We start from the raw sequence: 13,493 nt of genomic DNA, 5'->3' as shown, positions 1-13,493 counted from the left end.
GAAAGAGAAAGGAGTAATGGTATCCTAAGTTAACAATATAATAATATCAGCATAATTTTGCTTGTTTGCTTGTTTGTTGTTCTTAGTTATGGCCTGCCCTATGAATATTTAGCAATATGTACAGATATTACTAATGGGGATGGGGGAGTAGGAACTATCTGAATGGGCAACGGGGGTGCGAGGGAGAGTTTTTGCTCTAGTCTTTTCCTGACATTTGATGTTGAGGTTGCATGAATTTATTAGATATTCAAAATCTTTTAGAACCGAAAAAAGAACTCTAGGTACGTCAATATTATTCAAATAGGAATCCAGAAGAAGAGAGTAAATAGGGTGGGGCTGAGAGAGTTGAGTGGATAATGGTTTTCTTATTCAGTCTGGGTTGACATAACAGAGCACTGCTGACTGGGTGGCTTAAACAACAAGCATTCATTTTTCACAGTCCTGGAGGCTGCAGGTCTGTGATCGGGTTCTTGCTGAGGGCTGTCTTCCTGGTTCACAGATGGTTGCCTACTTGTCTTTACTTGGCTGAGAGCTTTTGTTTTTTCATTTCCCTATAAGAACACTAATTACATCCCGGGGACTTACCCTCATGACTAATTCTAATACTAATTACCTCCCCAAGGCCCCACCTACAAAGACCATCACATTGGAGATTAGGTGTTCAACATATGTGTCGGGGGAACAAACATTTGGGCCATAGCAATGGATGAGAGTTTCCCAGAAATGAACCAAGGTACAAGTTTCCAGATGGAAAACATCTCCTGATGAACAAGATAAAAGTTTAAAACAGTTTAAAAATACTCTTAATGCAATGAAATATCAAGAAAATCATCAAAAACAAAAATGAAATAATTAAAACTACAAGAAGCAAGAATTATCTCGACATCAACTTTCCCATCCACAACTTTGGTGCTGGGAGATGATAAAATTGTGCCCTTAAAGTGCTGAAGAATGCTTTGAACCTAGAATTCTATACTCGTGCTCTAATTCAATAATCATGGTGAAATGTGAATATCTTAAGACTCACAACAATTCAGAAAGTTACTACTTATCACATTGCTGAGTGAATTATTAAAGTACATTTAAAATATGAATCTAAAAGTAAGTAGGAGAATGCAAGGAAGAACCCCTAATTTTCAAGAACGTCTGATTTAGAGGAAACAAACCACAATTCAAGCCTTAAAGAATGATAAGAATAATTTTCTGGGACTCTGTGTTTGACCAGCTGACAGTGAGACAGTTTTATTACTGACAAAGAAAATAATCGTTATCACTAGTATGTGTTAAGTACTGTACATGCTAAGCATTCTTTTAATTGCTTGTTCTGTATGAATTCATTTTACCATCACAGCAACCTTATGAGAAAAGCATTGTTCTCCCTAGTTTACACTGAAAGAAAACTGAAGCATGAAGAAGCATCATTTCCCGGCTTGTGGCTAAATAACTCCTAAGTGTTAGAACTGGGATTTGGATGCAGTTAAGTCAATGTCCTGAGGTTACCTTTTTAGCCACCATGCTCCAGTAGGTCACCCATCCCTGGCTTTCATCGTAGGGACAGTGACACCCGGAATACATTTCCAGGATCCAGCCACACTTCTGCAGCCAGAATCTTCAGCCAGCTCAGCTCCCTTAAACCTCAGGTCTTCCTTCGTTCTTTTTGTTTTCTGCGGTACGCAGGCCTCTCACTGCTGGGGCCCCTCCCGCCGCAGAGCACAGGCTCCGGACACACAGGCTCAGCGGCCATGGCTCACGGGCCCAGCCGCTCCGCGGCATGTGGGATCTTCCTGGACCGGGGCACGAACCCGTGTCCCCTGCATCGGCAGGCGGACCCTCAACCGCTGCACCACCAGGAAAGCCCTTCCTTTGTTCTTAGCACTTAAATTATGTTCTTCTCTGATCCACTCAAAAGCATTAAGTGCTATTTGAGGAAAACACACTTAGGCAATATTTCCCATTGTATGTTGCCCTTCTGGTCTTGAGCCCAGTTCATCTCTACCCCTCTGAACGCTCACCTCAATCAATGATTATGACCTTGATTCTTTGTCTGGACCACTAGACTTGGTGTTTATTCCTGATGTCCTTGAGGTTTGAACACAGGTGTCCCCAAAGGACTCTGACCCAAACTATTCTTTTGAGTTGCTATACCTTTTGCTGCTGTGAGAAGACAGCTCTAATCCATTTTTCCCACAACTCCATCCCCCCGCCCCCACTAACATTGGAGCTCCTTGCAAGACGGTCGCTTATTCCTTTGGCTCCTTTTTTTGTCATTTTTTTTTTATTGGAGTATAATTGCTTTACAATGTTGTGTTAGTTTCTGCTGTAGAACAAAGTGAATCATCTATATGTGTACATGTATCCCCATATCCCCTCCCTCTTGCGCCTCCCTCCCTGCCACTCCCATCCCACCCCTCTAGGTCATCACAGAGCACTGAGCTGAGCTCCCTGTGCTATACAGCAGCCTCTCCTTTGGCTCCTTTATTCTGTTTATTTTTTCGTGGTTCTCACAAATGAGCCATGATACCTGATTCCCGAGAATCAAGATAAACAGGTCATATGACCTAAAGACCTAACAGAATGACAACAAACAAATAGTTGTGTGGAAACGTCTATTTTTTATATATCCACAGCCTTCCATAAGTTACAGACACGTCTATGTGATACATAATGCTAGAAATGCACACCACTTATATTTTCCTGTTGTTCAATGCTTTCTTCTAGGTTTTTATTACAGAAGGGCATGGAAGGACACCTGCTCACCCTTCATTATAAGAACAAATAAGTGCATTTCCTTAGAAAGAAAAATAAGTGATGACATGCTTCTCTAACTGTATCAGCTACACTAGACAGTGAACAATAATAAAAAGCCATTATATAAAATAATAAATAATACAGTAAAAGGTAATGCGATAAAATAAACTAAGAGTAAGAAAGAACTAAATGAGATATCATCCCATTCTAGGAGACCAAATGATTAATAGGGTGGTAATGTTATGACTGACAGATGTCAAGCTACTTCTGTATTTATATTCACTGTGTAATAGAAGTTGTTCAGAAAAACAGAAATATGTACAGAAGGTTGCTAAAGTTTTGGCCCTTAGAGCAATTCTGAGGCTTATACCTCACATTACAACATCCTGTACAGAAACAGAAACTTTCAATTTAGGGTGAGGCAAATCTGCCAAAAAAGAGGATGCTCTTGGTTATCTTGTGCATGATAAAGAAGAGGAAAGGATGGTCCGCCACAAACCGTGGGCCTCCATGGCCATTTCTCCCTGACATAATGGCCCCAGTGCCAGCAGCTGCTTCAGTGCCCTCCTCGTTCACGTCCACAGAGGCTTGATGGAACACTCCAGACAGAAACAGGTCATTCTTTTCAGACATGCCTAAGAAATTGGCTTGGCCCTGGCTGAAGGCATCATCCATGCCCATGCTCATGAGAATGGACTTGAGTTCATAATGCTCTTCTAATCTGAACCGGGGGACATACACCTCCACATCATCCTCAGCCATGGTGTCTTCGCTGAGCCATTTGTTGAGTTTGTCATAAGTTATTTCACTTTCCAGCTACAAGTCCAAAAGCAAAACCAGTGAGTGCTCAGCAGAGAAGGAAAACAACTTCTAATGTTAACAATCAGTGACTTTAACTTCACTATAGCGTGGGTGATATTAAAATTTACTAGTTTGGTAAAAATTTTGCCAGAAAGTAGCATGTATGACATAAGTTTAAGCCTTTGAATGAAAGTGTGAGACCTGGCACTGTTCCTCTCAAGCAATTCACATATTTCCGTGAGAAACTGCACACCATTTCCCAAGTTGTAGACATATGCCAAGGTAAGTTTAGCCCCAGAAGTTTAAAACAATGGAAGTTGGAATGCCTTACCAACTCCAAGCCAGTAGAACATTCAGCAATTCCATCTGGAAGCAACAGGAACATACTGACATATCCATTATAGGGCAGTTCTAGAATCTGGACCATTAGGTCTTCTATGTATCCAATGTTCAGCTTTTCGTGCAAGAACATCATCTGTACTGCTTTGCGCTGAGTCTAAAATTATTAAAAAGTAAAATATGAAAGTAGATACTAAGATGTCAAAAGATTTACAATCAGACGTAAAAGAGAATGGGTTCTGCTTTCGTTCTGAAGAACTATGTTTCTAAAAATCAACAAAATAAATTATTTGTATACCCTGACAGTGGCTCTGATCTATTTAGCTTTTTCAAGATTATACCCATTAGTAATAAGATGGACAATTATAATTATAATAATACTGAAACATTTGTTGTTTGTACCTACTAGGGGCCAAGAACTCTGCAAAATCTCGTTGAATCCTTACAACAATAATTTGAGTTGGATATTATTATTAATCTAGTTTGACAGGTCAAAAAATGGAATAGAGTCAATCAATTATCCAATGTGCATAACTTATAACTGGCAAATTATGTACAAGTATCAGTGAGTGGTCCCTAACTTTTCTTTCTCTATTTTGTCAAAGGCCCTAAAATATATGTTAAGAAAATCTGTCTCATTGTCTCGTACCAAGTTCACACGGAAAGGATAAAGCCTGTTTAATTTCTTCTGAAATGGAGTTTTCCAATTTCCTTTGAAGTAGACAGCATTCACCAGGACCATCTTGGTCTCTGCATCTATAGAACCTTCAGGTAACAAGTTTGGGATTTTGCCTACAGAAGATATGATATATGTTTAGGTTTCATGATTAAGAACTGTGAAGTTATCATGATTTCTTGAATCTTTTGAGTCACCATCAAACTCAGCATCCGCATTTATCAAACTCTGCAGAGATGTTGACCTTCAAGCTTAAGTTTTTCTCTCGATTTACCTAAATCATAAGTAAAACTGATACCAATTTTCTGAGGTTTGCAAAATCCAAGAGAAAATGAAGAAGTAATGCAATTAAGGTTTAGAATTACTATCAGACTCGGAACAAAATTTTAAGTTCCTTTTATACTCTTTCTCAAAGTTTTGTAGTTGTATGAAGTTAGTTAATTCGGATGGGAGTGAAAAAGGGTCACTTAAGGAACATAATAGTGCCTTTCCACAGTACATATGTCACTAGGGCTCCTTCAAGATCTGGTCTAGACAGTCTATCCATGTGACCCATTCATTGACCCAAAAACAGTTTTTTGGAAGTTGTGCTAGAAGTGAGAAAGGAAGACTTGTCCTGGTGGGACTGAGAATATTGGAAGAGAGGTTCTAAATCAGTCAGGAAACAATGTGCGATAAGTTCTATAAGAGAGCTAAATAATGCAGAGAACTATGACATCACAGAGAAGGGAGTAAACAAGTGAGGAGTCAGAGAAGGTTCTCAGAAATGATAACATCTGAACGTGTTTTTTTTTTTATAGTTGGTTTAAGAAACAGGCCATTTATAGTGAATACCTGCTCTGCAATATTTCAACCACTAAATACATTTATTTAATCTTCACAACTACTCTAGTAGGTATTATTATTGTCATTTTATACAAATGAACATCATAGTAAGAGAGATTAGCAACCCTCCCAAGGTCGCAATGCTTGTCAGCTGGTCAGAATTCCACCATCTTCCATTCCTACTGACAGATATAGGACTCAAACAAAAAGGTCACTGTAGTCTGACCAGTTTCAGTATAGTCATTCAGTATTTCTATTCAATATATCCCTCAGGGAATTAAAATTCTTGGTTACCACAGAAATCTACTAGGACTTTATTTAACTCTGTAATGCATATGGAAAAACTAGTGTTTGATCCTAACAAATAAAACAGAAATTGTATCAAATTATTATAAAATTTCCTAAAACAATCAGCCCAAATGACTACTTGGCATTTTGGCAATTCCACTGATTGATTTACAGCCGTTCAACACAAATGCTTAAAGAGAAGAGAAATTCTTGCTGTTCTCAAAAAAGCAAGACTTCCATGTGTCTCTTTAATTTTGCAATACCTTTTTACTTTCACTTCTGTTAATCTTCACTTTCTGTGCTTCATTTTTGTCAGTGGTGTGTCAATATTTTACAGCAGTAATTTAAAAATCCAGAAATGAAGAACTAAAGTAGATCAACTATTTTCAGAGAAACAAAACATTTTTTAAAAATTCTATAGAACTTAGTTCATGTGTTTTTCCCACTGTGGTAACAAAGAAACCAAGACACCACACTATGGCTTGAAACAATGTTTTAAACACAGGAGGTAAATGAAAATCCGTTTTTTGCATTAAGTTAGCAAACACTTTAAACATCCAATTGAAGAATTCCAGAATTAGACTAAGGCTCAGAAGAAGAGGGAACCCCAGCTTCACTACTAACAGGTAGTGGGATTTTGGATGGGAATCTAAGGAAAAAAAAAAAAGGTCATGAAGAACCTAGGGGTAAGACAGGAATAAAGACACAGACCTACTAGAGAATGGACTTGAGGATATGGGGAGGGGGAAGGGTAAGCTGTGACAAAGCGAGAGAGAGGCATGGACATATATACACTACCAAACGTAAGGTAGATAGCTAATGGGAAGCAGCCGCGTAGCGCAGGGAGATCAGCTCGGTGCTTTGTGACTGCCTGGAGGGGTGGGATAGGGAGGGTGGGAGGGAGGGAGACGCAAGAGGGAAGAGATATGGGAACATATGTGTATGTATAACTGATTCACTTTGTTATAAAGCAGAAACTAACACACCATTGTAAAGCAATTATACTCCAATAAAGATGTTAAAAAAATAAAATAAATTTTTAAAAATTAAAAAACAACAACAACAAAGAATTAAGGACATGCGTTACAAAGGTACAAGTGGCTTAGACAATCCAGGAGAGATGAAGCAGGGACCAAAAGAACTTGACAACATACTGACTCTGAATGGTGAAACAGAAGAAAGAGTTAAAATTTTATGATCCTTTTTCCATTGCTAGTATTCTCACACCAATTACTCATTTGAAGGTCATGCCTTTTTTCTTTGTTTTTGTCCACAGTAGACACAGAGTCACAATTATTTCAATACTGGTATTTCCTATGTTAGAAAAGAGCTGTCTCTTATATTCTATTCTAAGGTAATATCCAAAATCAGATTATTTAAGTACTGAATATATGTCTTCTATTAGTAGACCTCAATTATTTTTTTCTCACTTCAAACACCACGTGGCTCAACAAGAATCAGGTTACATTAATCAAAATAACTAAGGTTGGGAGTAAGCGCTAAGTTCAAGGATTTTTTTTTTTTTTTAAATACATAAGAGCTTTTTTCTAAGTGGAAAGAAGAGCAGAAACTACTTCCTTGGTTTTACCTTTGGTTTGAGTCTTGACCCAGGAATTAATCTGTTTTCTGGCATCTTCTGCACGTTCTAGGAAGTCAACTGCCTGGGGTTCTGTACAGTAATATTTCTTGGAGAGCTGCATGTATCCCTTTAAAGAAAAAAAAAAAAAAAAAGACAAAGTTTACATAGAATATATACTGAACAAGCCTTGGTGTAATTATGAATTACAGGCTTCCTGTCAAGACTGGGGAGGCTGAGGTAGGGGTAGCGGTGGAGGTTGGCTAGGGGGCGCTGATTATATGTGTTCTCTTGACCTCCACCCACAACTCCAGTCCCAATTCTATTTGCTCTCCTGCATGCTTTGCATTATGACAACTGGGTACAAGGGGAGAAGTTGGGTGTGGGGATAGAGGCTCTGGAAATCAGCTGTGCTCTTCCTGACTTATGACTTACAGGTGGGAATTTTGCAGCAGGGAGAGAAAGCACCCACACAGGGAGCATAGGGATAGCTGCGTTGCATAGTGCCCAACGGCCTTAGAGAGTCTAAGGGAACCCATGTGGAATTCTGACTCTCTCAGCATGAATAAGAGAGAACAGCTTTAAAACTGACCTCCTTGTAAGTTTGGGGCCCTGCCATTTAAATCGCAGGTTTCACTTACTTCCCTGAATCTTGCAGACTTATCGCCAAACAGCTTATTGGCACTTTCCAATAAATACTCCCCTGTGGACGTGTTCAGGGCGGAGCTGAGAGAACGGAAGGATGAATGGATCGTGTCTGCAGCTTGTGCCTTAAACAGAAAGGAGAGATTCTCTTTATGTAACTCAAGACTCCTAAACAAGATATTTCTTAAGCAATGGTATTTTTTCCAGTACATCAATAAAATGCTGTATTAAAGTATACTTTTTTCTGGCACTTTAGAGGAATCTCTGAGGAAATATTCTTGATATGGATAATCAGATAATTTTTTTATTTGTTTCAGATTTTACTGATATGGACAATCAGATAATTTTTTTATTTGTTTCAGATTTTACTGTGCCTATGGATTGGATTTAACCATGAAGTAACAAAGATCCTAGAAGAAAGTCAGGCTCCTTTTACAGTCTCCTAAACTACAAAGTCTGTAAGCAATTTTTATTATATTAAAATGTTGCCTTAGAAGTGTTCTTTAAAAAGTTCATATAACTTCTGCAAGTACCGTTTTATAATTAAGGGGTAGTCTGTGAAGTGGAAAATCTGGGTTTTAGAAAGCAGGAAATTGAGGGAAATTCCAATCCCCAACCTGGAGTTTGTAAGCACGATGACACACACAGGGCTTAGTCACAGCAACGCCTGGCTGAAGCAGAGGTCAGAGCCCTGCAGCTGGACTGCTGTCCATTCAGACCTGGCAGCATCTCCATATTGAAGGGGCCCTCTTCCCCTCCTAAGTCCATAATTCCCTGGCTGACAGGCAGATGGAGCATCAGAATTCCCAAGAAGAAAGCTATGTGGGGTATCTCCCCATAACCTAACTTAGGAGTGTGATCGTGGAAGTTGTTTACCCATAGGAGCGCATCTACGCCCAGCTCGTACAATGTAGCTGGATAGCTGGTGTTAAAGGAAATGGAGTATTGGGAAAAGAAATGACTACGTGAGATAGATTAGCTGAAGAGATTAGATAGATAGATAGATAGATAGATAGATGATAGATAGGTAGGTAGATAGATAGATAGATGGTAGATAGGTAGGTAGACAGATGATAGATAGGTAGATAGATAGACCATAGGAGATAGAAGGGGAGGACATAAAGGATATTCGAGGGTCAGTGACCTTCCATGAAGTCACCAAGCCTGGCCTTCTCCGTTCCTCAATTACTTGTCACCCCTTACTCTGGAAATCTGCGTCTATGCATGTGTATTCTAGGAGTCTCTACAATGGCATTAGAATAAGTTATACACACCCAACTAATGGCAGAGTGGGGTGATAGAATTTGGAAATAGTCTTGGCCTGGAAGTCGTGAAGTCTGGATTCTACCCTGGCTCTGCCCTTACTTATCAGAGTAGGATATTTACTCAAGGACTGTGAGCCTTAGTTTTCTTTCTATGAAGGAGGGAAGTTGTACTAGGTTCCTTCCCTGTCTAATATTGTGATTTTAAGACAAGAATATTCTGGAAATAAAATACAAAAGAAATAAAAATGGATGAATCAGATACCTGCAAATTAGCCTCAGGATAAGTGCCCCTCTGGATCTTCTGTGTGAATTCACAACTGGTGAAGAGCTCTTGGGTGTCTGGGGTGACTTTGTGGTCTCCAACTTTGTTAAACTGAAGCACCTACAATTGGAATTCCAGAGAATTGGGTACATTTTTCTGCTACATTACTTAACTTTTAAACCAATGGCTATCAAGCTCCTCTTAGTGGTCCGACTCTCGTTTCCTGCCTTTGTGTATGGCAACAAGCATAGATGCTCTTCATATGTAACATGTGTCAGCCAGCGGAAATTTCCTTCACAGGACTCAGCACGAACTATTTTATACCAATTCATATGCTATCCATTTTGACGGCAAATTGTTATGATGAGATGATTTATAACCTCTAAGTTATCTAAATTACAACCCAACCCGTAAGTTGCCTTGAAAACCTGCCAGTATTTTGAAGGAAGCAATAAGGTTAACTCCCAACCTTATATCTCTCTATTCAGTGGCCTTATATATTACACACTTCTAACCTGTCAAAAACTACAAGCCACAGCTAGCTTAAACATAAAAGCAGGTCACTCAATATTACAGGGATCACCTAAAATACTTGCACATACCTTATGTACACATAAAGAAATCCCACACATCTGTCCATGTGGGGGGCAAATGGCAGAGGTAAGATGACAATATGAATCTCTTTATGTTGTAAGTGGCAGATCCAGATAACAGTGAAGCTGGTAGGTGCGCACTGGCCCCGGGAGGTGCCTCAGGTCCCCTCCCCCAAACTGGAGCCTTCCCAGCCTGGCTCAGCCAGTCTCAGCACCCCCGAGCCTGGCCCTGCTATCCACCCACTCCCACCTCCAACATCCTTTGGGTCCCATCCCTGTGGGGTCCCAGGTGAGGTAGGCGTTCTGCTAAGGAAGGAAAGGCAGGCTTGTCCAGCAGGTGGTGAATTTCTAGGCTGGAAGGAGAGGTGTTAGGATTTGTGGGGTCTCTCTCTGCTCTTCAGATCATACATTATAAGTCTTACCTAATACTCTTTGAAAAGAAGTGGTCTGACTCTGCCGCCATGTAAGGGAAGAATATTTCATGTAACAGCTTCTCCAGTTGTCCTCCCTTTTAAGGAAATTGATGGGGTCTCGGAGCTAGAACTAAAGGCCTCCTGAGTCACTGTGAGAGTCCCTGCAGGAGGCGGGGAGGTGAGGTGACCCGGGGCCATGCTGAGGGATGCACCCTGCCCAGAGAGGCGGCTTGGCCTGGGCAGGTCCGTGGCCTTACCCTAAAGAGAAGAGCTGGTAACAATACAACTGCTGATCTCACATCGCCTGTGCTCTATAAGAGTTTATCCCTTCTACGCATTCCTTTATTCCATTACAACTATGTCACCTTTACCAGCTGTATCAATTCCCAACTGTGTGGCCTCTTCTTGCCCTAAATTTCTCATTTCTATGAAAGGACTGTGGTAATCAGAGCACCTACCTCACAGGATTTTGTATTCTGTGGGTAAACTATAAAATGTTCTTAGAAAGGTGGCTGGCCAGGGCACTATAAGTGTCAGCTATGATAACTTTTAGTTCTAACACGTGCTTCTCCTATTCTCTCTAATCTTCACACCCATCTTGCCGGTTATGCATTTTCATTCTCCTTTTAAAAATAAGAAAAATGGGCTTCCCTGGTGGCGCAGTGGTTGAGAGTCCGCCTGCCGATGCAGGGGACACGGGTTCGTGCCCCGGTCCGGGAGGATCCCACATGCCGCGGAGCGGCTGGGCCCGTGAGCCATGGCCGCTGAGCCTGCGCGTCCGGAGCCTGTGCTCCGCAACGGGAGAGGCCACAGCAGTGAGAGGCCCGCGTACCGCAAAAAAATAAATAAATAAATAAGAAAACTGAGGCTCAGAGAGTTGAAATGCCTTCCCTCACACAGCTGGTAAATGGCAGAGTCACCACCCAAACACAGGCAGGTCTGTCTCCAAAATCCGTGCTTCCTCCTCCAACCAAAGAGCTTCTCCTCTTTTTTTAGTAGGGAATTAACCAAATTTGTCTTTGAATTTTAAAATCTGCCCATGCAGCACAGTTACAAGAAAACTATATAAACCCCTTGTCCCACGTGCTGAAAGCACTTGCCAGACACAGAAAAGCTGTGTTGTGCCGAGTGACCAATAAGTTAATTTTCCTTTCGTATCAAAATCACATTTTTTACTTTACGTACCTAGAGCACTTCATTTGGCATTTGTCCTCAAAGAAATATTGCTTCTGATGCCTTTACATCTAAAAAATGAAGACCCTGATGTTTTCTAAAGTTTTTAGTAGAGTTCACTGGGCTTATTCTTTTCAAGGCAAAGAAAATAGAGGGAAGGAGTTTTGCAAAATGTTGCTGCTCTCAGATGTGAGCAACTGGGTTTTGTTGTAAGTCTTGATGTTTAAACTGCCACAAACGCAGGGAGTGACACTTCCCTTTTCCTGCTGCAGTGAGATAGGCCAACTCTCTGTGAGCCACTCCAAACAAGACCCATCTTAAATGGGTCACCGTGTACCTGGAAGGAGATAGCCATCTATCTATATACACACACTCAGGTGTAATTCTCCTGGGAAAGTCAAAAGTAGCCAGCAGCATTTTGGTGTGGCTGAAAACAGAATCTGTGTTTGTGAGAAACCAGAGCCTGTACTTAAAGCATTTAATTTTAATGTTTGTACATATGGGAATAGGAAAGAATTTTAATTATATATTACTTGGTCTGGTCACTGACCCGGGAAATACAGGATCGCGTGAAATTTAATGGTGCTGAATTCATCCCATAGGACCATTGTCATGTACGGTTGAAGTGTAGTTCAGTATATTTCCATGGCCCCAGACTTAGTGAAAGGGTCCCCTGACTGAGCTGGTGTCAGCTTCCTTCACCAAGCAAGGAAGCCAGTGGCCTTAACAGAAATAGCTCACAATGCTGTCCCACACCCCGTCCACCTTGACTTTGAGGACTGGCCATCATGTCAGCCCCATTTTGTTGACATGAACTCATGAGGTTGAGAATGTTGGCTGAGGTCCTCTGGAGTCACACTGCTCTCTGTGCATCTCCCAGGGTGCGGAGATCACGGGTCTGGGATATTTTTTCCCTTGGCGACGCTCTCTTAAAACCACTAGAGGGAATTCTTGACATGAATGGAAGGAACCTGAGCTAGGAGGGCGGAAACCAGAAGAAGCCCTGGGAAAAATGCTTCATTCCCACTGCCACTCTCCCCACTATGTTAAATGACACTTGTCTTAAAACCAATAGAGATAAAGCTTGCAAATACTTTGAAAAATATAAGCTTTTATAGTATCAAATATAAGACGTTGTCACCATTAAACCTTTCTAACCTTGCAGGATAAGAACTTCTGGTACGATTTCTGCTATGTCTGCCACTGAGGGTGTTTGTGGTTTGGCTGGTTTACAGATTTGAATCTAAGGAACTTGTGTTGTAATGGCTTGTGATGATTGCTGACCTTGTTAGAGTCAAGATGTCTCAGGCATGTAATCAGAGCAATTGTACAATTCAGTTCAGGAATCATTCTGTTCTCATTTGGAACTTTAACAGAAACTTACTTTGGCCATCTGGTCTGCAGTGTTGCCCCTGGCGCCCAGGTAGATCATGGCCATGGTGGAGGAGACGCTCCATGGACAGAAGAAGAGATTCTGGGCGGCGGCACTTGTATTTGCCAGGCGGCTGAAGAAACTGAGGGCGAAGATTGTGTTTGCCTTGTAAAGCTCTTCCATTGTTCCAATCTAGAAAGTGAGGGGAAAAACATAAACAGCTCTAAAAGATGGCTCAACATTTTGAGTGATGTCAGCAGAGTAGTACAGGCTGTACCCTGCGTGGGGCAGGGGTTCCCTCTCTGTTCTCCTTTCATCCAAGAGCATGAGGTAGAGCAGGGACAGCATCATTGTGATCCTGGGACCTGTGCAGCCACAAAGGATCCCACACTCGGTACAATGCACTGCTCCCACAACCTTGCAACTCTTAATAATTTTAAACAAAGGGCCCTGCGTTTTCCTTTGCACTGGCTACTGCAAATTATGCAGCCAATCCTGAGATAGAGGGAACAGTCAT

At 41.1% G+C, this 13,493-nt stretch overlaps 1 protein-coding gene across 1 annotated transcript; it reads right to left on the bottom strand.

The window, feature by feature from the left end:
• Positions 1-3,159: 3,159 nt before the first annotated feature.
• On the bottom strand, positions 3,160-13,159 carry LOC103078580 (plasminogen activator inhibitor 2). The gene is made up of 7 exons (XM_007463700.1): positions 12,989-13,159; positions 9,426-9,545; positions 7,895-8,023; positions 7,266-7,383; positions 4,538-4,680; positions 3,881-4,045; positions 3,160-3,564 (listed from the first exon to the last, which is right to left on the bottom strand). Exons 1-7 carry the CDS (start codon positions 13,157-13,159, stop codon positions 3,160-3,162), a joined length of 1,251 nt encoding a protein of 416 aa, XP_007463762.1.
• Between the last annotated feature and the right edge of the window lie 334 nt (positions 13,160-13,493).

Source organism: Lipotes vexillifer, unplaced genomic scaffold (genome assembly GCF_000442215.2).
Source record: "Lipotes vexillifer unplaced genomic scaffold, Lipotes_vexillifer_v1.1 scaffold868, whole genome shotgun sequence".
In the NCBI taxonomy this organism is placed as follows: domain Eukaryota; kingdom Metazoa; phylum Chordata; class Mammalia; order Artiodactyla; family Lipotidae; genus Lipotes; species Lipotes vexillifer.
This window is presented reverse-complemented; position numbering and strand designations above follow the sequence as displayed.

What these genes read in the sequence shown, in the direction of transcription:
- LOC103078580 (XM_007463700.1), bottom strand. Translation starts at nt 13,159, where the DNA reads ATGGAAGAGCTTTACAAGGCAAACACAATCTTCGCCCTCAGTTTCTTC. An exon ending in CTGCAGACCAGATGGCCAAA is followed by an intron (nt 9,546 to 12,988) that starts GTAAGTTTCTGT and finishes TTCCAATTGTAG; the next exon opens with GTGCTTCAGTTTAACAAAGT. An exon ending in AGTCTGCAAGATTCAGGGAA is followed by an intron (nt 7,384 to 7,894) that starts GTAAGTGAAACC and finishes TTTTCTTTAAAG; the next exon opens with GGATACATGCAGCTCTCCAA.